Below are 24,537 nucleotides of genomic sequence, written 5' to 3'. Positions count from 1 at the left end.
CCCACTTCTTCTAATGCCACTTCTTCAAAATAGACTCGCCCAGGCCGAAAACAGACTTTGGCGCATGGGCCACGAAGTTTCAATCGCACTGTATGTGCACGCCCGCACGTGGTATTTTGTGTAAGAGCCACACTCAAGGGGCCAAAGAGCCGCATGTGGCTCACGAGCCGCCGTTTGCCAACCACTGACCTATTGTATTAAATATAATAATGTTAGTACTGTTTATGGTACATGTATGTATAATACATTCTAAATGTTTGTCACTCTTTAATTTCATTATGTGTATCTTTTCCTAACAGTTCTAATTACTTTCTATTAACCATGAAGCAAGAATTCATGATGGAATATCTATGCCAAGCATCTATTCTCAGTGTGTGACTTAGAATTGAATATTCTTACCATCCAAAGGATTGGAGGTTCAAACAACAAAGTCTATATTCACTGTGGTACATATGTGTGGTACTAACTACAGTAATAATGAAAATAGTAATGATTTCCTGAGATGGGTTGTCAGTCCTTAAATATGCATAAATATAGAGCACAAATTCTTCAGTTTCAAGAGGATAGCATAGAATATGTATGTGAAATACATGATTCTGAAGACTTTCTTACACTATTTTGTAAAATTAGATTGCTTACCTAAAAAAAAAGGTAATCTTATGCTCTTTTTTTCTTGTCATAAACAAGCACACACATATATATTTATGTGATAAACTTAAGTAGAAGTTTTTCTAGGTGTAACTTACCCAATTCTATACACACTAAGAAATATGTAGGAAGTACAAATGTTATGGACTCCATCAGTTTGTTTTCTGCCGAAAGACACAAGGTGCCCCACTTATTTCCCTTTCCTCAACCAGCACCTCAACTGCCACAGAAATGACAGAAAGGCCTGTCTCAGCTTCTTATTCCCCCAAATCAGAATAAATGAGTGGCTTGACGGATACAGGATTCTAAGAACCTTGCAAACCATGTGAAGCGAATTGTTCTGCTGAGTACTCAAATTCCAAAGTAGGATGATTTGACTGAAGAAATAAATGACAAATAGCAAGAGAAAGGAGATCACAGTTTGCATGGCTCTTACGTGGACCTTGGTGCTGGGATCTTCAGTTCCTTTGCCACTGAGCTGCATGTTCTTCAGATGTTTCCACAGGGAAAAGATTAACAGCAGAACAGCTGTCAGGGACATAGTAAAGGGTATGAAGTTTTCAAGCACGAATAAAGTCTGATTTGAAAGGTGCATAATGTCCCCCAAGTTAGTCTCCCAAGTGATGTTTCCTTTATCTTCATTCATCTGCATTTTTTCATCTGTGCCTACCACGGCAAGATGAAAAACCAAGAAGACCAAAGCCCCCAACAGTATCATGATAACCACTCTTTCAGCTCTCCATTTTAGGTGAAGAAATAAAAGGCTGGAGAAATTGGCTATCTTGAGCAAATAAAATATGCTAAGGCTAGTAGCAAGCCACAGACTAAAATGGTGGCTTGTCGTCCAGGCAATATGAACAATCAGTTTTACTTCTAAACTATAAAATGCTAGATTAAGTACAGTTGCATACCAATTTAGTACTAATACACAGAGCAAACAAATTCTGGAGACAGCCAGAGCAGTGAGAATTCCATCAGCGCAGGAGATCTTTTGTCTCTTGACCCAGTCAATGCAGTTCACCAGTGCTATGAAGCCGTTGGCAAAATATCCTAGAACAAATTGTATTGTGAATAGGCTGGAAAGAATGGCTGGTAGTAAAGCCATGATGTCTAAAAAGAAAAAGAAATCCAAGTCTAATATCACTGGTCGTGATTCCTTTAATATTCTGCCCTTAAATTCAATGTGCAGTTGTTTTCTGAATTTGCAGTGAATTTCTGGTTTCAATTCTGCGACCAACGCCAAGCAGGAAAGCTTCAGGGTATGCTAACAGAGAAGTTCAATGCTGTCTTTATGGAAAATATTGTTTTCCAAGGACTCCCATTCAAACAGTGTGTGTCCCTGCCACTGGCTGGATTACTTCATAACTGATGTTGAAGTGAAAGCTGAATTCTCATTTGCTAGGATGCAAATAAAGACATATTGTTTTGCAATTTTTTTCCTTGTTTGACCTTTCCACAATTTGTGTTCAACATTAGTTGTTTATTAGTAAAACTTGAAAACCCAATATGCAGTGAATGTCTAAACTATTAAATAGAGCTTGGTCATAACTAGGGTGATCATCACTATGAATTTTTTTTTAATGCTAGAATTATGTGGAAAGAATTCAAGATTTTCCTATTAAAAGCATCCTAGATTTTCTCAGGAACACTATAAATGTTGGTTGCTGCTAATTAATACTTTCGCATAACTATATTGTCAACAAGCTCATAAACAGCGCCCCACTAACTCAGACAAATACAGGTACATCCGGATGGAATGGATGGAATTAGTGTTCTATACTTTCCAAAAGGGTAAAATTCGTGTCAGGAGGTCATTTAGGTTTAAATCTGACTTTTCTCCCATGCAGACTTCCACTCCATTATTAACAGCTATCATGCATATCTTTCATGCTTAGGTCTTTATGATAATGTTTCCCTTTTGAGTCTATTTAATGTTTAAATATTAATATTTAATTTAAATATTTAGAAACTTTGTAAATATTGAGTACTTCAAAAGAATGTTTTTCATTGCAGATTCCAGACTCCTATTTATAAATGTATGCTTTTATTTTTCTCTATTTAATTCATTCTTTACTACTTAGTTTTTAAAAGATTAATAGATGTTAAAACCAGCCTCTACACTTGGGTTTTATTCAGTAACAAGTTTTATAGAGTAATGGTGTTTAGCAGAGGGGCCACGAAGTTTCCATCGCACTGTATGTGCATGCCCACACGTGGTATTTTGTGGAAGAGCCACACTCAAGGGGCCTAAGAGCAGCATGTGGCTCGCGAGCCACAGTTTGCTGACACTGCCCTAGGCAATTCCAATTTGTAATCAAGGTTGAAAAATCACCCTATTAGAGGTACCTGTTTGTTGAAGCAAAAAGCAAGCTAAAATATATTTTACTTTAAATTAATTTTTATGGCATAAAAGATTTTACCAAAAGCATAGTTAAAACGGAGAAACCCCTTCCAACTCTTGCTCCCCCCCCTTTTTTTTTTGAAACTGGGGGGCTAGGCGAGAGCCCATCCCAAGAGTTTGGACTCCGCTTGTGCTCAGGCCTCGCCATCCTTTTATTTGGTTTTGGGATATACCCATAGCTCTTAGGCAGGCACATTCCAGTAACAGGCAGACTATCTATCTTATCAGTAAGGATTTACATCCCCACCCCCCGTTTTTTAACCATATATTTTTACTATTGTTCTTTTCTCAGCTAATAATAACTTATTCAGAATCAAATAGGTGGTAATTTAGTGAAAATGAAGCTCAAAAATTCATAGTGAAATCTTAGAGAGAGGTCTGATTTTGGTACCCTTGCATATACTTTTACATCATTGTGGAAAATCGTTTCCCTTTTTATCTGTTTCTTCAAGAAATACCAAAAAGCTTCCAGGCCCAAGCCAGTTGTTGCTATCCTCATGAAACTAGAATTAACTGTTGACCATAGATTTTTGTAGCACCTTCCTCTGTGTTGGAATTGTACTTTGGTCAAACTTGTCACATTCAATAGTAATAGTTTATCTAATGTTGCTTTTCCCTTTACTCTGTGAGCTTCATGTTGCTTCCCTTTATTACACTTATTTCATCTATAATAGTGACTAAAACATGGATTTTATTATGTGAAATTAAAAAAATATGCTTGTATTATGGAGATTACTTTTTAGAGAAATCTATTAAAATTAAGAAACGTGAGTCCTTGTACTGAGTTTCAACTGAAATGGAAAGTGCAAATCAGGGTAAGTAAATCTACTTCATATTTGCATGCCTGAATTTACTTTTCCAGATGTCCTCACAAGTGGAAAATTGTTGCCAGTGCCAATGATGAGTGGGCACATTTACTATTTAATTTGGAAATTGGTAGCTGATTGAAACTAATGGTAAAGTTTCTCATTAAGATCTGTGAGACTGAATCTCCTTGCTCATATTTCAAACCTACAGCTGGAATAAAAGAGAAACCTTTCAGAAGATAAGTGAGACAGTATCTGAATTTTTGGAGCATTTTAAATATAAAAGTGAAAAGTACCAAACTGGATATTATTGACAGCAAAACAGCAAAACATCAGTGAGACAGAATATTAGCTTTCTGGATTCCTCTACAGAAATGCCATCTGGAGCTGAAAGTGTTTTTCTGGTAGCTGCAATGGGAGAATTCATAGCTGGAATGTTGGGGAATGGGTTCATTGTACTAGTTAATTGCATTGATTGGGTGAAGAGTCAAAAACTCTCAGCAGCTGACTGCATCCTCACCAGCCTGGCTCTCTCCAGAATCACTCTTTTTTGGATATCACTAGCTGACTCATTTCTAATGGTGTTGTGGCCACAATTTTATGCCATTGGTAAACTAGCAAAACTTATTGGCATTCTTTGGATACTGTGCAATCACCTAGCTACCTGGTTTGCCACCTGTCTAAGCATTTTCTATTTCTTTAAAATAGCCAATTTCTCCCACCCCTGCTTTGCCTGGCTGAGGTGGAGAACTGGCAAAGTGCTACTTGTGCTTTTACTGGGGTCTTTGTTCTTCCTGTTTTTGAAACTTGTGTTAATAGACTCATTCAATGGTTTCTGGATTAATGTCTATAATATACATGAAAGAAACTCAACATGGTCTCCAGGTGTAAGTGAAACTCTGTATCTTAACAGTTTGATTGTTTCTAATTTTATCTACTTAATTCCCTTTCTTCTGTCCCTGAGTTCACTGCTCCTTTTATCTCTTTCCTTGATGAGACATACCAGGAATGTGCGGATGAACTCCAGCTCTAACGACTTCCGCACAGAAGCCCATAAAAAGGCCATGAAAATAGTGTTATCTTTCCTCCTCCTCTTCATACTTCATTTTTCTTCCTTTGTGTTAACAGGTTGGTGTTTCCTTATAGTGCAGAAGCAGCAGGCCAATCTGGCTGTCATGTTAACATGGAGTATTTTCCCTTCGGGCCACTCATTTATCCTAATTTTGGGAAACAGCAAGCTGAGACAAACTGCATTGAAACTATTGTGGCATCTTAACTGCCACCTGAAAAAGGGTGAAACCTAGCTTCACAGACTTTACCAGGATTTTCTATATTCCAGGAAAATTAAACCACTGAAGATACATTTTAACTTGTTTTTCTCACTGGATTCTTTTGGATATTATTAAGCATCACAAACTTTCCCTATAATGGCCTATAAACTAACAATCTACTTGACATTTTTAAGAAGCAAGCATCATTGTCATTATAACACTTGCTAGTAACAAAACAAATTTAGACAATATGAATATAAAATATATAATGCAGCATGTACTAATTTTATGTGCCCTGGCAAATATTTATTGTATTTATGTATGAGGAAAACACATGATTATCTATAATAATAAAAGTGTAATATGCTAATTAGATGGGACGTCCTTCTGATGGCCTTCCAGATGTCCTTCTGATGACCTTCCGGATGAAGCCGGGGCTGCGAAGGAAGCCTGGATCCCGGGTGCCCGCCTGTGGTCAGAGGGAAGCCCAGGTCACGGGTGCCAGAGGGAAGCCGGTGCCGGCAGCCTGGGGAAGGAAGGCCTACTCTTGCACAAATTTTGTGCATCGGGCCTGTAGTTTAGAAATAAAATCCCTCCCAAGCTGGAGCAAGTGAAATCTTTTTTACAATATTAAGTTAAAAATCAATCAAGGAATAAAAGTGCTAGACACACATAATCTCATAACAACAGACCTAACTTCTAAAACAAAGAAGCAGACTATCATTAGGAATTCAAGCTAGAGTGGACACTATCTTTGCTGATTTTATAAAAGCAAACTGAATAATTATCACTATGTATATAATAATACTTATATGTCTACTCTGCAAATATCACCTAGACAGTAAGTTTGTATGTAGGGTGTGTGTGCATGTGAAAATTATATGAACACTAGTGTCCTTGTCAGAGAGGACAAACATGACCAACTCACCAGGGATAAAAACAGGAAGGAAAGTTTGTAAGAAAATTCACATATTTGTATAAGTTTTAGAAATGTCTGTGTGTATATATAGTGCTCAGTTGACTTTTTAAATAATTTAAAAATGAAAACAAAGTAGCTGAAAATGTATATAATCTTAACAGTAGGTAGTAAAATTGTGCTCGCTAATGATATAATTTTGAAGTTTGCAATATAGTAATTTTTGAGATTATGATTGTAAACATATTAAAAAACTATCAATAATGAAGAAATTTTTGCTAGGGTTTATAATTGCCATATTTCAGTGGTAGAAGCTAACAAGAAGAAACTAGAAAATAAAGTTAGTGTCCACTCTAGCTTGACTGCATTGGGTTATAAGTTAATTTTGATGGGCCTGTAGGTCAAGCCTGAAGCTGGGAAGAACATAAAAACCCTAAGGGCTTTGTAAAGTGTACTCTTACTCCATGGAACTCTGCTATGTGGTGCTCTGATGTATCCATGATGATGATGATGATGATGACACATGCATATCCAGACCTACATAAAGATTTAGATTTTTAGACTGTATTCATTATGTTGGACACTATATAAGAAATTTTCTGAGTGGGGATGGGGATGGTGGTCAAAACATAAACTTCCAGTTACAAGAGAGATAAGATTATACTGGGGATATAATGTACAACACAATTAGTATAATTAACACTGCTTTATGGTATATTTGAAAGTTTCTAAAAGAGTGGATGGATCTTAAATGTTTTCATCACAAAGAAAGAGACATTTTTTGGGTGTTTATATTAACTGAGTGTGGTAATCATTTCATAATATATGTACGTCAAGTCATTATGCTGTATATCTTAAACTTACACAGTGCTGTATGGCAATTATATCTCATAAAACTGAAAGAAAAAATAAAAATAAATTTCCTAATGATTGTACCTGTGATTATCTTGCTTTTGGAAAGGTGAAATTCTAATCACATTGGCTATATTTAGATTCAGATATTGAGGATAGTTTGGCTTAGAAAGTATCCCTTTCAGAAAAATGGTTAAAGATTACCTGGTACTTATTAGAAGTAAGCATGTATCAAGCACTAAAGCAGGCTTATTTTTAATTCTCAGCTGACCAGTCAAGGTGGGTACTTTGCCATCATTTAATAGTTGAGGACACTGAGGCTTAGGTGGATTAATGGACTCACCTGACTACAACATTAGAGTTTGCATTTTAAGAGGTCTGCTGATTCAAAAACCCAATCCTTTTACCCGGGTGGCTCTTAACCAGTGGTGCACATTTCAATTACCTGAGCAATTTAAAAAATAAAATTTATTTAATTTTTAATCAAAGAAATAAAGAGAAATCAAAATAATACTGTTAGACTGGTAGTAGAAAACAGCTATCTCCCACCTTTTCTCTTTCCATCCCTGATTTTTTTCTTCAGACAACCACTTTTAACTCTTAGCTGCCTTGTATTGCAGTTTTTTTTTTTAAAAAAATAACATGTCCAATATTGCTTTTTTATTGACTGATTCTTCCCCATTACACACACCTCTCCTCTCCACCCCCTCCCATGTTACATAATCATGTTCTATCCATATTCAGTGCTAACGTAATTATGACTGACTTTACGACGAGTGTTATTCACAGTTGAGATATGCAGCGTAGTTCCTGAACAAGCTTTTATTTTTCCCGGGTTCATAATTGCCTCAGCTTTGTTTTCTTATTAAATAAAAATCTGCAGACCACTAATTCATCTCCAGACTCCCTGAAACATTCAAAATCTCAACTCTATATCCCAACATACCAGGTATTCAGTTTTTCTTTTGAGACATGCCACCTGACACTCCGTCTTTAAGCATTCATTGACTTACTGCTGTTCTCTTCTACTCTCCTCCCTAATACAGTTCCACTGCTATTTTAGCAACCTTATGGCCACTCTCTCACAAAATGTCTTCTTTCCTCATGAGCAGGACTGTATCTTTCAACTTCCCATTTTACATAAAGACCCCACTACCACTCCATTTACCTTCCTCTCCTCCCTTCAGCATCCCCCCCTGAAAACTGTACTGTTACACGATCACCGGTGACCACACTTGTATTCTACTTCGTAACCATAATTAAGTAGCCTCTTAAAAAAAAAAGACCACAGACGGCATTTGCATAAATTATTCTGATTATTTAAATGCTATTCATTAAATAGCCAGGCTTTGTGCTGAACTGGGTTTCCTTTTCTTTGGCGCCGAGGTCTGGAACCGTGCCACTCACAGGGACGCCGAAACAGAGTCCACTGTCTTACCCTCCGACCCTCTGCTCAAAAGCCCGCAGCACTTTACGCTGTTTGACATCGGAAGGATGCGTTTCCTGTACAGTTTTTTTACTCTCACTGAAAATCTGATTGTCATTTTCTCTTGGGGGAATGAAGAAATACATGCCTTCCACGTCATATCCTTAAGATCTTCAGCTTCTCTACTCATTCAATCTCTTGCTAACAAGTCAACCCAAAATTCCCGAAATTGGTGATTTTTAAAAATCTCAATTTGAACCAGGAACTTGTATTTTACATTTGCTTCCTGAAAAATTCAGTCGCCTTCTGTTTTTGACATAACGCATCCTGTTCGTCCTGATTTTGTTTTCAGGACGCACAGCTTCTTAAATCTTGTCGGGGGCCGTCATCGAATTCTTCCCTGTGGCTGGAAGTCGCGTCTGTCCTCTCCGGTCCCGGCAGGACTTCCGAGCCCGTCCCCTGGAGCTCGGGCGGACGGCGGCGAGCGCAGCCGCGCGGGGCGTCCGGCCACTCTCGCGAGACCGAGGAGGCCGCGTCCGCAGCTCCGCTCCGCTCCGCTCCGCCGCGGGGCCTCCTGGGAGTCCGCCATTCTGCCGGTCCAGAGACCGTTAGCGTAATCGCGACTCTAGAAATGTACCTGCAAGCGGATGTTGAGGATGACGGAGCCCGCGACGTAGAAGTACGGGAAATTGGAGCGCAGCTGCCAGGCCAGCTCGAAGAAGGCGAGCAGCGTGCGGGAGAGCCCTTTGCAGAACACCCCGTAGGAGCTGGGGGCGGCGGCCGGGCTCGAGACCCCGAGGGCCCAGGTAGACGGAGCCGCCACGGTGGCGATGGCCATGGCCCCGGTGTCGCCGCTCGCCCGGTGCTTGGTGCCGAGGGTCGCCGCAGGTCCCGCGGACCCGGACCGATGGCCCGGACGGCGAGAGCGGGGGCACTAAGCTGTGGCTGCGTCCCCTCTGCGGTGCAGCCGCTGCCTCCGCTGCGGCGCTGCCTGTCAGCCGCTGGCGCCCCGCCCCTTCCTGTCTCCTGTTAGCTTTAGAGTTGAACACGTGGTAGGTACAGGACGGTTTTTTCTTTATATATTGCCGTACACGTTATTTCATATCACACTTATGGGCAGCCATAGAGATAGGATTTTCTCTTTAAAATGAAAGCAAGCTTAGAAGGGGAAATACAAGGAGTTAGGTATATTAATAATGTTTGGAGAGTTTTTTTAAAAAAATCTGTTCCTGTGTTCTCCCTTCGGAGTTTCTTGTGTATACTAAAACATATCCCTGGAATCGAAATTTTCCTATAGGCCAAGAAATAAGTACATATTTATAATTATAATTTTACCATGTTATAATAAAATCAGTGCAGTTTTTAATTGCTCAAAGCTACCTGAAAATACTACAAACTATTGTTCTTCAAGATTTGTCCATTACCTGTACTTGTCACTTACTGTTATTTACAGGAAACTTTGCTCCTAAATGAGGAACACTTTAAAAGTAGGGTAATTGGGGGGGGGGGGGGGGATCTGAGGACCATTAAGCAAAATTTCTCAGCTGTAAAATAATTGTTTTTAGAATCCAACAATATTAATTTCCTTCCTTGCTTCCTTCTTCTTTGCTGTAGTCCTTCCTTTTTTCTTTCCTTCCAGGAACTGTAATGCTCCAACTGTTCTTTTATAAAAAATTCTTCTGGCTATTCTGGGCACAATGTATAGGCATCTACATTTTATGAATAGTTACTCACTCACTGCCATCAGAGCCTGTTGGAATTTGATAGGGGATTGCACTGAATATACAGATAATCTCTTTACCTGAAAAGACTCTCCTCTTTCCAGATCTTAGTTCAATTGGCCTCCCTGCCTTGCTCAGCTTTCAGATGAATTTAAAATACAACTTTGGCAATTAACTCCCTTTATCTTGGTTTTTATAGGAGGAAATCTTGCCTTTTACTTCTACATTGTACTCAAAAGCCTATGCTCTCCCAGGTTAACTCTGAAGGATCAAATGAATAACAATCCTTAGTGACAGGTGTACTTATTAGGCACAATTGGAAGCACTCGACACAAATACAGGGTGTCCCCCCAAATAAGTATACACACTTTAAACACTGCCTTTATAATTATTCAAAGTGTGTGCATACATTTTTGGGGGACACCTATAGTATACTCACTACTCACAAAGACCACCCAAAGAGGGTATCATGTTTTCTGACTTTTTACTGATGATTATTGCCGGGGCTGGGGTCCAGGGGTTCCCAAAGGTGTGGACGGAGTTGGCGAAGAATGTTTTACACATCCGTGGAACTTCCTGTTCCTGGCTGAGGCCACAGAGAAAGATCCTGAGGGAAGCTGAGCTTTTATTTTATAGTCAGAGGTAAACAGGTATTGGTTACCAAAGTTACACTGTTCTTGTGAGTTTCACTTGTTTACACTCTTCTTGTGAGTTTCACTTGTTTTTGTTTTTGTTGCACTTCCCTCAGTCCATTAGCTTCCCAGGTAAGATCTAGGGAGCATTATAAGGTCAAGCCTAATTATGCTTAAGAGGACTGTGCCCTCTAAGCTGGGACTTGTTTGTGACTTTGCCAACAGGTCAGTCCGAGGTTTAACCCTATAGCGGCTCCCCACAGATTATACTGAGACAGTAGTTTTAAAAGAGTCCAAGATCAGAGATATACAAAGCAGAGAATCTGTGTTTTCTGTTCTGGCAGTCTAATTCCAAGATCCTCTGCTAAACACCATTACTCTATAAAAATTGTCACTGAATAAAACCCAAGTGTAGAGGCTGGTTTTAACACCTATTAATCTTTAAAAAACTAAGTAGTAAAGAATGAATTAAACAGAGAAAAATAAAACCATATATTTATATATAGGAGTCTGGAATCTGCAATGAAAAACATTCTTTTGAAGTATTCAGTATTTATAAAATTTCTAAATATTTAAATATTAATATTTAAATATTAAATAGACTCAAAAGGGAAACTTTATCAAAGACCTAAGCATGAAAGATATGCATGATAGCTGTTAATAATGGGTTGGAAGTCTGCATGGGAGAAAAGTCAGATTTAAACCTAAATGACCTCCTGACACTAATTTTATATTTTGGAAAGTATAGAACACTAATTCCATCCTTTAGATGTACGTGTATTTGTCTGAGTTAGTGGGGGTGTGTTTATGAGCTTGTTGCAAATATAGTTATGCAAAAGTATTAATTATCAGCAACCAGCTTTTATAGTGTTCCTGAGAAAATCTAGGATGGTTTTGATAGGAAAAGCTTGAATTCTTTCCACATAATTCTAGGATTAAAAAAAATTTATAGTGATGATCACCCTAGTTCTGACGAAGCTCTATCTAATAGTTTAGACATTCACTGCATATTGGGTTTTTAAATTTTTTGGGGGTTTTTAAACAACTAATGTTGAACACAAATTATAGAAAGGTCAAAGAAGGAAAAAATTGCAAAACAGTATGTCTATTTGCATCCTAGCAAATGAGAATTCAGCTTTCACTTCAACATCAGTTATGAAGTAATCCAGTCAGTGGCAGGGACACACACTGTTTGAATGGGAGTCCATGGAAAACAATATCCTATGTAATAAGAAAGGAATATGCTAATTAGCCATTAAGCCCTGAGGTGTAACGCTTCCGCGCCTTACAACTAGATCACGGATCAGCAGGAGGGTGGGCCAGCGAGGTACAAGCGGGCTGCAGAGAGTTACAGGACGGGGCAGGGCAGCACGCATGTGGGAGGCGGAGAACTACAGGAGAGGGCAGGGCAACAAGCTATGGAGGGGGTGGGGGGAGCTACAAGAGGGCGGGCAGCAGGCGGAGAGCTACAGGAGGGTGGCAGCGACCTACTGGCACACGGATTTGTGCGCAGGGCTACTAGTTTTCCCATAAAGATAGCATTGAACTTTTCTATTAGCATACCCTGAAGCTTTCCTGCTTGGCATTGGTCGCAGAATTGAAACCAGAAATTCACTGCAAATTCAGAAAACAACTGCACATTGAATTTAAGGTCAGAATATTAAAAGAATCACGACCAGTGATATTAGACTTGGATTTCTTTATCTTTTTAGACATCATGGCTTTACTACCAGCCATTCTTTCCAGCCTATTCACAATACAATTTGTTCTAGGATATTTTGCCAATGGCTTCATAGCACTGGTGAACTGCATTGACTGGGTCAAGAGACAAAAGATCTCCTGCGCTGATGGAATTCTCACTGCTCTGGCTGTCTCCAGAATTTGTTTGCTCTGTGTATTAGTACTAAATTGGTATGCAACTGTACTTAATCTAGCATTTTATAGTTTAGATGTAAAACTGATTGTTCATATTGTCTGGATGACAAGCCACCATTTTAGTCTGTGGCTTGCTACTAGCCTTAGCATATTTTATTTGCTCAAGATAGCCAATTTCTCCAGCCTTTTATTTCTTCACCTAAAATGGAGAGCTGAAAGAGTGGTTATCATGATACTGTTGGGGGCTTTGGTCTTCTTGGTTTTTCATCTTGCAGTGGTAAGCACAGATGAAAAAATGCAGATGAATGAAGATAAAGGAAACATCACTTGGGAGACTAACTTGGGGGACATTATGCACCTTTCAAATCAGACTTTATTCATGCTTGTAAACTTCATACCCTTTACTATGTCCCTGACAGCTGTTCTGCTGTTAACCTTTTCCATGTGGAAACATCTGAAGAACATGCAGCTTAGTGGCAAAGGAACTGAAGATCCCAGCACCGAGGTCCACATAAGAGCCATGCAAACTGTGATCTCCTTTCTCTTGGTATTTGTCTTTTTTTTCTTCACTCAAGTCATCTCAGTTTGGAATTCGAGTACTCAGCAGAACAATTTAGTTCACATGGTTTGCAAGGTTCTTGGAATCCTGTATCCGTCAAGCCACTCATTTATTCTGATTTGGGGGAATAAGAAGCTGAGACAGGCCTTTCTGTCATTTCTGTGGCAGTTGAGGTGCTGGTTGAGGAAAGAGAAATAAGTGGGGCACCTTGTGTCTTCTGGCAGAAAACAAACTGATGGAGTCCATAACATTTGTACTTCCTACATATTTTTTAATGTGTATAGAATTGGGTAAGTTACACCTAGAAAAACTTCTACTTAAGTTTGCCACAAAAATATATATGTGTGTGCATGTTTATGACAAAAAAAAGACCATAAGATTACCATTTTTTTTAGGTAAGCAATCTAATTTTACAAAATTGTGTAAGAAATTCTTAAGAATCATGAAGTCATTTATTTCACATACATGTTCTATGTTATCCTCTTGAAATTGAAGAATTTGTGCTCTATATTTATGCATATTTCAGGACTGACAACCCATCTCAGGAAATCATTGCTACTTTCCATTGTAGTTAGTACCACACATATGTACCACAGTGAATATAGACTTTGTTGTTTGAATCTCCAATCCTTTGGATGGTAAGGATATTCAATTCTAAATCACACACGGAGAATAGATGCTTGGCATAGATATTCCATCATGAATTCTTGCTTCATGGTTAATAGAAAGTAATTAGAACTGTTAGGAAAAGATGCATGTAGTGAAATTAAAGAGTGACAAACATTTAGAATGTATTTTACATACATGTGCCATAAACAGTAGTAAGATTATTATGTTTAATACAATAGGTGAAGCTTAGTAACCAAGTTCTACAATAGGGATGAAGAAGAAAGCAAAATGATCATTTTCTTTTAATGCTGTTATGGTTCACTATGCTGTTAGGAAACTTATTTCATACTGCCTTTTTTAAAGAAAAAAAATGTCATTTTATTAAGTTTTCCCATAAACTGTGTTTGGGCCTCTGAATTGCCAATCATCTCCATCTCACTATCTAAAGATTCCTTTTAAACTTTACATAAAAATAATAAAAATGAAAAGGCTTACAGTATGAGCTTGGTGTTATGTATTTTATTCAGTTTTCCCATAGAAGATGATTTACAGAAGAAGAACACAAAAGATACGAATTGTAAGGCCTGGTAATACTAAGAGACCACATAAGGGAGTGGTGTTCAATTTCCCCTTGGTAGCCAAGATCAATTACCCCAGCCAGCACAGTATCTCCCTTCTTTGCCTGTTGATAGAGGCTTAAGGAGTCCAAAGTGGTTGGATAGCAGTCTTAAGTTCCAGTTTGATAAAATTGTTGCTATGTTTCTGGGTAGAAGTGTTCCTTCCTTTGTCCAATGTCCTCCAGGCCAGCAAAACATAAGGTCGTAGGAAGAGGAAACAAATTTTGCTATTGGGTTACTAGGGGAAATAGTGAGTGGTGACACATTTTCACCCGTTCATTCCTGCACTTGTGAATCCTGGTTCCTGGAGAGACAGCACCATTTATTGCATGCTGATTCCAAGCATATGTAACCTGGAGAACCTTGCTCCAGCCCCGAAAGATATTGCCGCTTAATTGGTACTATCAGTGAGTCTTCAAAAAGCCATTATACCAGTGGTTCTCAACCTTCCTAATGCCGCGACCCTTTAATACAGTTCCTCATGTTGTGGTGACCCCCAACCATAAAATTATTTTCGTTGCTACTTCATAACTGTAATTTTGCTTCTGTTATGAATTGTAATGTAAATATCTGATATGCAGGATGTATTTAGGCGACCCCTGTGAAAGGGTCTTTCGACCCCCAAAGGGGTTGCGACCCACAGGTTGAGAAACGCTGCATCATACTATTCTGTTAAGCTAGCTGCTTCAGGATGGTGGAGAACATGGTTAAGATGAGTAAATTCCACGAGCCTGGGCCCTTTGCCACACCTATCTTGCTGTGAAGTTGGGTCCTTGATCAGAAGCAATGTTGTATACATTACCTTGATGGTGGCTAAGGCATTGTGTAAGCGCGTGCACGTAGTTTTGGTAGAAGCATTGCATTCAGAGAAAGCAAATCCATATCCAGAATAAGCATCTATTCCAGTAAGAACAATACATCGCCTCTTCCATTATGAAAGTAGTCCACCAGGTAACTGGGTGATCAACCCTTGAGAATGGTGCCATATTTGAGACTCAGTGTTGGTGTCTGCTATTGGCACATTGGGCATTCAGCAGTGACCACTTTGTTCCTACTGCTCCAGCTATGTTGTACATGAGCCCATTGGGTGATACCAGGAGTGGCTGAGAAAAGACTGTTATCCACAGACCCCGTCATCTTATCTACCTCTTTATTAAAATTTGTCTGTGTTGAAGCCACCCTATAGGAACATTCACATGGGACACAAATACCTTCACAATTTTTGCCCATTCAGAGATGTCTGTCCACACACCTCTTTCTCAAATTGCCTTATCACTAATTTCCCAATCATGTTCCTTCCAAGCTGCTGACCATCTAGCCAAACCATTGGCCACAGTCAGTGCATCAGTATGTAATTACAGCTCTACCCATTTCTCCTCCAAAGCAAAGGGAACACCCAGGTACAATGGTCAGAATTCTGTCACTAGGAGGATTTCCCTTATCTACTGTCATTTGAAGATGTCCCAGAAAGGAGCTGCAGTGCTGCAGCTGTCCACTTAGGGATGGCACCTGCATGTTGTACAGAATCATCTGTAAACCAGGCCGAAGACACTTCTTCCTGTGTCAACTGACTGTAGGGACCTCTCCATGAGGCCAGAGGTGCAGGCTGGAAAAGAAAGGGCAGTGTAGCAGGAGTGGGGACCATGGGCATTTGGGCCACTTCTTCATGTAACTTACTGGTGTCATCAGGGCTTGCTTAGGCATGATCTTTTATATTCCATTTCCATTCACTGATGCTCATGTGCAACTTCATGACTCCGCTGGTCAGAAAACACTCAGGTCATAATGGGCAGCTCAGGTCACATGGTAACTTGGTGGCCCATGGCAAAGTGTTTTATCTCTATGAAGGCCCAGTAGCAGGCTAAGAGCTGTCTCCAGCTCCAGAGGATGGCAAGACTGCTCCAACGACCTAAGGACCTGCACTGTGATTCATCCATAGAGGCTGAAAAATATAAGAGAGTATAGAATCTATTTTATTAATATATTCCAGATGTAGACAAGATTTAATACACAAAAGTAGGTGAAGGTTTTTGTTATGGAATACAGACATACAGAGAGCTGGCTGCTTTGATTGTACCACTTCAGTTTCAACACAGAATAAATATAGATAGCAAAAATTCACTAGTGCAGATCTGAAAGCACCACAATCCTTTCCAGAAGAAGCATATTCTTACACAGACAAATCAACAAACTGAAGACTAGCAAACCTAATTCTGGGGCATTTCTCACCAGATAGAGAAGAGATTTTTCTCTACCAAAAAGAGCAAAATCAAATTCTCTATTATTGCCACTGTATTCATTTGCTATTGCTGTGTAGCAAATTACCACAAATGTAGTGGCTAAACCCCATAAACACACATATATTATTTCCCTGGGGTTTTTTTGGAGTCAGGAATATGGGCAAGAATTACCTGTGTTCTCTGCTTCATGATCTTACACAGCTGCAGAGGTTTCAATTATACTAAATTCTTACCTGCACGCATGACTGGAGAAGAGCCTACTTCCAAGCTCATGCAAATTGTTGGCAGAATTCATTTTCTTGCAGCGCTCTGCATAGGTACTTTGTAACATGACTGTTTACTTCTTCAAGGCTAGTAAGAATCTCTCTCACTCAGGGGAGGCCCAGCATTCTCAAAAGCTTTACCTGATTGCATCAGGCACATGAAGGATAATCTCTCTTTTGATGAACTCAAAATCAGTTGATTTGGGATCTTAATTACATGTACAATCCCTTTATGCTTGCCATATTCTGAAGGCTAGGAGCAAGTCATAGGTCTTGCCCACACTGAAATTATATGTGGTATGAACATCTGGGAACAGTAATCATGGAGACCCCTGTAGGATCTGTACACCACAGCTGCCACAAATGAGGAATAATATATTGACAAGAACCAACTTGGTCATGTACATGTTCATGAAAAGACTCCTCTGTAAGAGTAACAGTGCTATTGGTGGGTCTCACTAGTGGTTTTACATCTCCAGAGCATTGAGGGCTGGGCTGACTTTTGGGAGTGTTGAAATTGCGTTATGTAACCCTAAATTTATATATATATTTCCCATTCCAAGGCAAAGATTTTAATTTTCTTGGTGGTGTCTTTTCAGGAAATCTAATTCATTACTTTTGTTGTTGTTGTTGTTGTGTGTGTGTGTTGTGTCCTAGGCAAGAATCTTTGTTTATCCCAAGGTTACAAAAATATTATATATGTATATTCTAGAACAGGGGTGGGCAACCTTTTTGTGAGTGCATGCCAAAACCAGCAAAATCTCTGACTCAAAATTCTTCTGCGTGCCAACCCTAATTTTTTGAGAACATGTTACGCCTACTTGATATCTCTTAAGGTGTATGTATGTGAAGAACCTTGAAGAAATAATAAAATTCATTCGAGCGACAAAAACACAGTATACGATGATGATGAAAAATACATTTATTTTTTAATGTATACATGTTATGTAAAATTATTTATTTATCTAAGATGCACCTACACTGAATTTATCTGAAAAATAAACAAGTCGATATTAAGAAAAAAATTGTAAATAGAAGATTATAAGAGAGGCTTTCGTGTGCCAGCAAGTTACTGGCGTGCCATGTTTGGCACGTGTGCCAGGGTTTGCCCACCCTGTTCTAGAAGCTTCATTATATTATCTATATACTAGAGGCCCGGTGCACAAAAATTTGTGCACTCGAGGGGGAGGGGGGGGTCCCTCAGACCGGCCTGTGCCCTCTTGCAGTCTGGGACCCCTCAGGGGATGACCACCTGCTGGCTTAGGCCTGCTCCCCGGGGGATTGGGCCTAAGATGGCAATCAGACATCCCTCTGGCAGCCCGGCAGCCCTCGGGGGATGTCCACTTGCCAGCGGGGAACAGGCCTAAACTGCAGTCGGACATCCTTAGCACTGCTGAGGAGGCAGGAGAGGATCCCACCACCACCACTGTACTGGCAGCCATCAGCCTGGCTTGTGGCTGAGCAGAGCTCCTCACATGTGAGAGTGCCCTGACCACCAGAGGGCAGCTCCTGCATTGAGCGTCTGCCCCCTGGTGGTCAGTGTGTGTCATAGTGACCAGTCATTCCCAGTCCTTCTGCTGTTAGGGTCAGTTTGCATATTATCCTTTTACTATATAGGATAGAGGCCTGGTGCACGGGTGGGGGCCGACTGGTTTGCCCTGAATGGTGTCCCGGATCAGGGTGGGGGTCCCGCTTGGGTGCCTGGTCAGCCTGGATGAGGGGATGATGGCTGTTTGCAGCTGGTCACACCCCCTTCAGGGTGGGGGTCCCTACTGGGGTGCCTGGCCAGTCTGGGTGAGGGGCTGAGGGCTGTTTTCAGGCTGGCGGATGACTGAAGCTCCCAACCTCTCCTTTTTTCTTTCTTTTTTTATTTTTTATTCTGGGATTTATTTACCTTCTATGGCTGTCACTGGAACTGAGAGCCGGCTTTAGCTCTGAGTCTCGGCTCCAGCTCTGAGACCTCGGCTGCTGAAAGCAGGTATCTGGGTTTGTTTGGCTTCTATAATTGAAACACTGTTGCAACTCTAGCTCTGAGGCCCGGCTGGCTGAAAGCAGGTTTCTGGAGTTTTGTTTAGCTTCTATAGTTGCAACATTGTTTCTTAGAGTGCAGCTCAGAGGCCAGCAGCGGCAGGTGGGGAACCTTGGCTTCCTCCATCACTGGAGCAAGCAAGCCTCCTGTTCGCTTCAGCTGCCTGGCTGCCAGCCGCCATCTTGTTTGGCAGTTAATTTGCATATCACCCTGATTAGCCAATGGGAAGCGTGTCGGAGGTGCGGTTAATTACCATGTTTGTCTATTATTAGATAGGATATGAAAGCCTAATATGCTAACCGCTCGACCAATTGCTATGACATGCACTGACCACCAGGGGGCAGTTGCTCCAACCCGTAGGTTAGCTTGCTGCTGTGGTCTGGCCTATCGGGACTGGGCAAAATGGGGCCAGACACTCCCTGGAGCTCTCCCTCGGTCCCTTCCCAGCCAGCCAGGTGGAGGGACCCCACCCATGCACAAATTTGTGCACTGGGCCTCTAGTCTTTTATATTTAGGTCTATGATCTCCTCAAATTAATTTTATTGTATGGTGTAAAATAAGAATTGAAGTTTATTTTTCCATGCTGTTATTCACTTTCCCAGCAACATTTATTGAAGAATTTTATTATTTCCTATTGAATTGTTTTAGTTCCTTTGTTATAATATAAATACTGAAACAATAATATCCAAGGTAAGAAGCTGATTTTAGCATTAATTAATCATAAAATAAATGTTATGCAGTCATAAAAGAATTAAACAGAGAAAGTCAGACTGAATTTCATATATAGAGAAGTCTAGACTCTCCAGTGGAAACCACAGATCCTACAGAGTCTCCATGATTACTGTTCCCAGATGTTCATACCACATATAATTTCAGTGTGGGCAAGACCTATGACTTGCTCCTAGCCTTCAGAATATGGCAAGCATAAAGGGATTGTACATGTAATTAAGATCCCAAATCAACTGATTTTGAGTTCATCAAAAGAGAGATTATCCTTCATGTGCCTGATGCAATCAGGTAAAGCTTTTGAGAATGCGTGAGAGAGATTCTTACTAGCCTTGAAGAAGTAAACTTCTTAAGTTTCCAAGGAATATTTATAACATTTGTGAGCATTTATATTAAATATTTAATATGTAAATTTTACATAGACTCAAATGAGAAATTCTATCAAAGCCTTAACATGAGAGATGTTTGACATCTTTTGGTAATGACCTGAAAAACTTGAATGAAATAAAAGATGGATTTAAACCTAGATGACCTCACTGAGACACACTTTTCCATTTTGAAAACTGTGGGACAATAATTTCTTTCTTCCATGAGCTGTGTGTGTGTGTGTGTGTGTGTGTGTGTGTGTGTGTGTACATATGCTTGTATGCTTATGAGTTTATAAACAATAAGAGTATACTTAAACATTAGTTATCAGCAACCAGCCCTTAGTGAGTCTTGACCTTCCTGGGGTACCAAGAAAACCTTGATGCTTTAGTAAGAAAAGCTTGGATTTTTTCTACATATATCTGATATTAAAAACAAAAAGGGGGATAAATGGTGATGGAATGAGCCTTGACTAGGGATGGTGAACACACAATATCAAACACACAATATCATATACAGAGAGTATATTATAGAATTGTACACCTGAAACCTATATAATTTTATTAACCAATGTCATCTCAATAAATTCAATAAAAATTAAAAAAAAATCTATGGTGATAATAATCCTATCTATGGCCAAGCTTCGTTGAACAATTGAGCATTCTCTGTGTATTCAATGTATTGGGTTTTTAAATGTTTCTAATGACGAAGTTGATGAACACGAATTATAACGAGGTTAAAGAAAGACAGTTGCAAAACAATGAAAGAGGATATGTCTATATTTGCATGCTAGCAAATGAGAATTCAGCTTTCACAGCAACACCAGTTATGAGATATTCCAGCCTACAGGAAGGACATAAAGTATTTGAATAGGAGTTCATATAAGCTGTTTGGAACGTAACAACGTTTTTCATAAAGAAAGCACTGAGCTCTTCCATTAGCATACCCTGGTGCTTTCCTGCTTCACATTGGTCATAAAATTGAAAAGAAACAAGTATTTTATGCACATTTAAGATCAGCTGCAAATAGAACTTAAGGTCAAAATATCAAATGAACCACAACCAGTGATATTTGGCTTGGCCTTTTTCCCCCCCTCGACATGATGAGTTTATTCCTGAGCATTCTTTCCACACTAGTTATAGCAGGATTTGTTCTAGGAAACTTTGCCAATGGCTTCATAGCACTGGTGAACTGCATTGACTGGGTCAAGAGACAAAAGATCTCCTGCGCTGATGGAATTCTCACTGGTCTGGCGGTGTCCAGAATTGGTTTGCTCTGGGTAATAATATTCCATTGGTATGCAACTCTGTTTAATCCAGCTTTGTATAGTTTAAGAGTAAGAACTGTTGCTGCTATTGTCTGGGTAGTAAGCAACCATTTTAGCCTCTGGCTTGCTACCAGCCTCAGCATATTTTATTTGCTCAAGATAGCAAATTTCTCCAGCCTATTTTTTCTTCGCCTAAAATGGAGAGCTAAAAGAGTGGTTTTCATGATACTGTGGGGGACTTTGGTCTTCTTGGTTTTTCGTCTTGCAGTGTTAAGCATAGATGAAGAAATGAAGATGAGTGAATATAAAGGAAACATCACTTGGAAGACCAACTTGAGGAACATTATACACCTTTCAAATTTGACTATATTTACGCTCGTAAACTTCATACCCTTTTCTGTGTCTCTGACAGCTGTTCTGCTGTTAATCCTTTCCCTGTGGAAACATCTCAAGAGGATGCAGCTCAGTGGTAAAGAAACTCAAGATCTCAGCACCAAGGTCCATGTAAGGGCCATGCAAACTGTGATCTCCTTTCTCTTGCTATTTGCCATTTACTTTGTGACTCTAATCATCTCAGTTTGGAGTTTCTATAATCCTCAGAATATACCAGTTTTTCTGTGTTTCCAGGTTTTGGCACTTGTCTATGTTTCAGGCCACTCACTAATTCTGATTTGGGGAAACAAGAAGCTAAATCAGGACTTTCTCTCAGCTTTATGGCAGGTGAGATGCTGGCTGAAAGAATGGAAACCTTCAACACTATAGATCAACAAGAGGGAAATCATTTGTGTTCCAGCAAAAATAAAGTGATGGAGCCTGTAACATATTATACTTCCTACTGGTTTTACCACAGTGTACATAACTGAACAGTTTTCAAAGATTTGCCTAAGTTTATCAGGTAAAAAGAAATATATGTGGGTGTATGAAAACTATGAGAAAAAAATGGAAAGAACTTACCTTGAATCATTTTTTTCAGAAAATCAATTTAATTATACACAATACTGTGAGAAATTCCTTAGAATTATAAAGTCATGTGTATTTCACATACATAATCCATGTTATCATGTTGCAATTGAAAAATTTGTGATCTATATTTATGGATTTTTAAGAGCTGCCAACTTAACTCTGAAAATCATTGTTATTTTTAATTGTAATTTGCACCCCAGTGTGTTTAGATTTCAGTGTTGGAACTCCTAATCTTTTTCATGGTAAGGATATTCAATTCTAAATCATACAGTGAGTATGCTTATTTGGGACAGACTTTATTCCACTGTAAATATTTAATTTCTGGTTAACAGACAGCAACCAGAACTTTTGCTAAGAATTTAAGAGTGACAAACATATTTAGAGTAAATTCTAAATTTACTTAAAATTCAAGAGTGACATATTTAGCCGAAACTGGTTTGGCTCAGTGGATAGAGCGTCGGCCTGTGGACTGAAAGGTCCCAGGTTGGATTCCGGTCAAGGGCATGTACCTGGGTTGCGGGCACATCCCCAGTAGGAGATGCGCAGGAGGCAGCTGATCGATGTTTCTCTCTCATCGATGTTTCTGACTCTCTATCTCTCTCCCTTCCTCTCTGTAAAAAATCAATAAACTATATTAAAAAAAGAGTGACATATTTAGAATAAATTCTGTATATGTATACAATAAAGAGTACTAAAGAATATTTGATTTGATACAAATAGATGAAAAGCTTAGAAAAATCACATGCTGCAATAGAGATAAAGATGAAAGAAACTTGATTGAGACATTATTGAAAAGTTGTTATCAAATTTTATGCTGTTAGGAAATTCATCTTTTTATAGTTTTTGAAGAAAAACTATTGTTGAAGTTGAGGTCTGATGTGAAATATTTCAGGCTTTTTCTATACCACTCCTGGACTTTATATTTACAAATATTTCCTACATCTTCATTCTTAAATTTACTTTTAAACGTGAGATAAGAAGACTTAGATCTTCCCCATTATAAAAAAAAGCTCACTGTATGAATAGTAAAGAAATTGTGGTATATAATTCAATGAATCTTTATGCATATATTAAAATGGCATTTATTAAGTCTATATCATAATTATGGGGCTACCTTAAAGATCTGTTTTAAAATAATTGGAAAATGATGAAATCAAAGAAAGTGTGTTTGAAAATTCCTTGATGGAAAGCTCTATTACAAGAAAGTAAGGTACAATCTTGTTCAGCAACTTGAATTCTACATGACTGTATTAACTCTTAGGTTATGAAATATGAGCATCTTCTAAAAGTTAAAATAAATCATATCCACATCTGATTTTTTGTGCCTATCATTTATCTTCCCCAGTACAATATAAGCCTCAGAAAAGTGATGATCATGTCTATGTTGTTTGCTACTCACTCCCAGGACCTACCAGGCAACCGATACAATAGTTGTTCAAAATGGATGAATGAAATAACTATATTTAGGCTGGGAAACAATGAAAATGGAACTTCACAAAACCTGTAGATTGCATGAATTTCTTGGTTCATGTGATAGGTATATCTGAGAATCATTTCTCAGAGCAAAATTTTGGCTATTACATCATTGTATGGGGGAAATATCACTAGAATATAGCCTTGACTCATCCATATTATATGTGTGGAGTGGAGACAAGGTGGGACATCAAAATTAGGTAGCATCTATTACAATAGTTTGAAAAAGGCATATAAAGGATTTTTCTAAATTTGTGTATATATATATTTCTGATATATATATATATATTTTAAAATATATTTTATTGATTTTTTACAGAGAGGGAGAAGGATAGAGAGTTAGAAACATCGATGAGAGAGAAACATCGATCAGCTGCCTCCTGCACACCCCCCACTGGCGATGTGCCCGCGACCAAGGTACATGCCCTTGACCGGAATCGAACCCGGGACCCTTCAGTCCACAGGTCGACGCTCTATCCACTGAGCCAAACAGGTCAGGGCAATTTCTGATATTTTTAATGATATTTTTCAAGCTGAGTATTGCATATATAAAAATGATATCTGACTTACTAAAATTGAGTTCATAATTGCTTTACTAACTCAGCTGCCCTACTAAAATGTTATTTTATATACAATATTTTCTGTATCTTTTCTACATAAACTTTTGTTTTTATTATCTATTTTATTGAAATATATTTGACACATCACATTGTGTAAATTTAGTCCTCTAAATAAGCTTTTTATTATAATACTAGTGGCCCAATGCATGAATTCATGTACATTGAAAGGAAATTAATTAGAAGAAACATTTTAATGTCATTATTCGCCCTTTCTTTATAATAGAAGTGTCAACTAAATTCACAATCGACAATGACAG

General features: G+C 38.9%; 5 protein-coding genes across 5 annotated transcripts; 3 read left to right on the top strand and 2 right to left on the bottom strand.

The window, feature by feature from the left end:
- Positions 1-789: 789 nt before the first annotated feature.
- Positions 790-1,753, bottom strand: LOC102441167 (taste receptor type 2 member 43-like). The gene has a single exon (XM_014451766.2). It carries the CDS (start codon positions 1,751-1,753, stop codon positions 839-841), a length of 915 nt encoding a protein of 304 aa, XP_014307252.1. The 3' UTR covers positions 790-838.
- Positions 1,754-4,229: 2,476 nt separating this feature from the next.
- Positions 4,230-5,159, top strand: LOC102425924 (taste receptor type 2 member 42-like). The gene has a single exon (XM_006084243.3). The coding sequence runs from the start codon at positions 4,230-4,232 to the stop codon at positions 5,157-5,159; it is 930 nt and encodes a 309-aa protein (XP_006084305.1).
- Positions 5,160-7,347: 2,188 nt separating this feature from the next.
- Positions 7,348-9,340, bottom strand: SMIM10L1 (small integral membrane protein 10 like 1). The gene has a single exon (XM_014451693.2). It carries the CDS (start codon positions 9,156-9,158, stop codon positions 8,946-8,948), a length of 213 nt encoding a protein of 70 aa, XP_014307179.1. The 5' UTR covers positions 9,159-9,340; the 3' UTR covers positions 7,348-8,945.
- A 3,050-nt stretch (positions 9,341-12,390) lies between these two features.
- On the top strand, positions 12,391-13,438 carry LOC102440859 (taste receptor type 2 member 46-like). Its single transcript, XM_014451692.2, has one exon. The coding sequence runs from the start codon at positions 12,391-12,393 to the stop codon at positions 13,303-13,305; it is 915 nt and encodes a 304-aa protein (XP_014307178.1). The 3' UTR covers positions 13,306-13,438.
- A 7,618-nt stretch (positions 13,439-21,056) lies between these two features.
- LOC102425296 (taste receptor type 2 member 19-like) lies at positions 21,057-22,027 on the top strand. Its single transcript, XM_006084241.3, has one exon. The coding sequence runs from the start codon at positions 21,057-21,059 to the stop codon at positions 21,984-21,986; it is 930 nt and encodes a 309-aa protein (XP_006084303.1). The 3' UTR covers positions 21,987-22,027.
- Positions 22,028-24,537: the final 2,510 nt, after the last annotated feature.

Source organism: Myotis lucifugus, unplaced genomic scaffold (assembly GCF_000147115.1).
Source record: "Myotis lucifugus unplaced genomic scaffold, Myoluc2.0 scaffold_10, whole genome shotgun sequence".
NCBI classification, from domain to species: domain Eukaryota; kingdom Metazoa; phylum Chordata; class Mammalia; order Chiroptera; family Vespertilionidae; genus Myotis; species Myotis lucifugus.
Note: the sequence above shows the minus strand (reverse complement) of the source record. Positions and strands in the feature narration are given on the sequence as shown.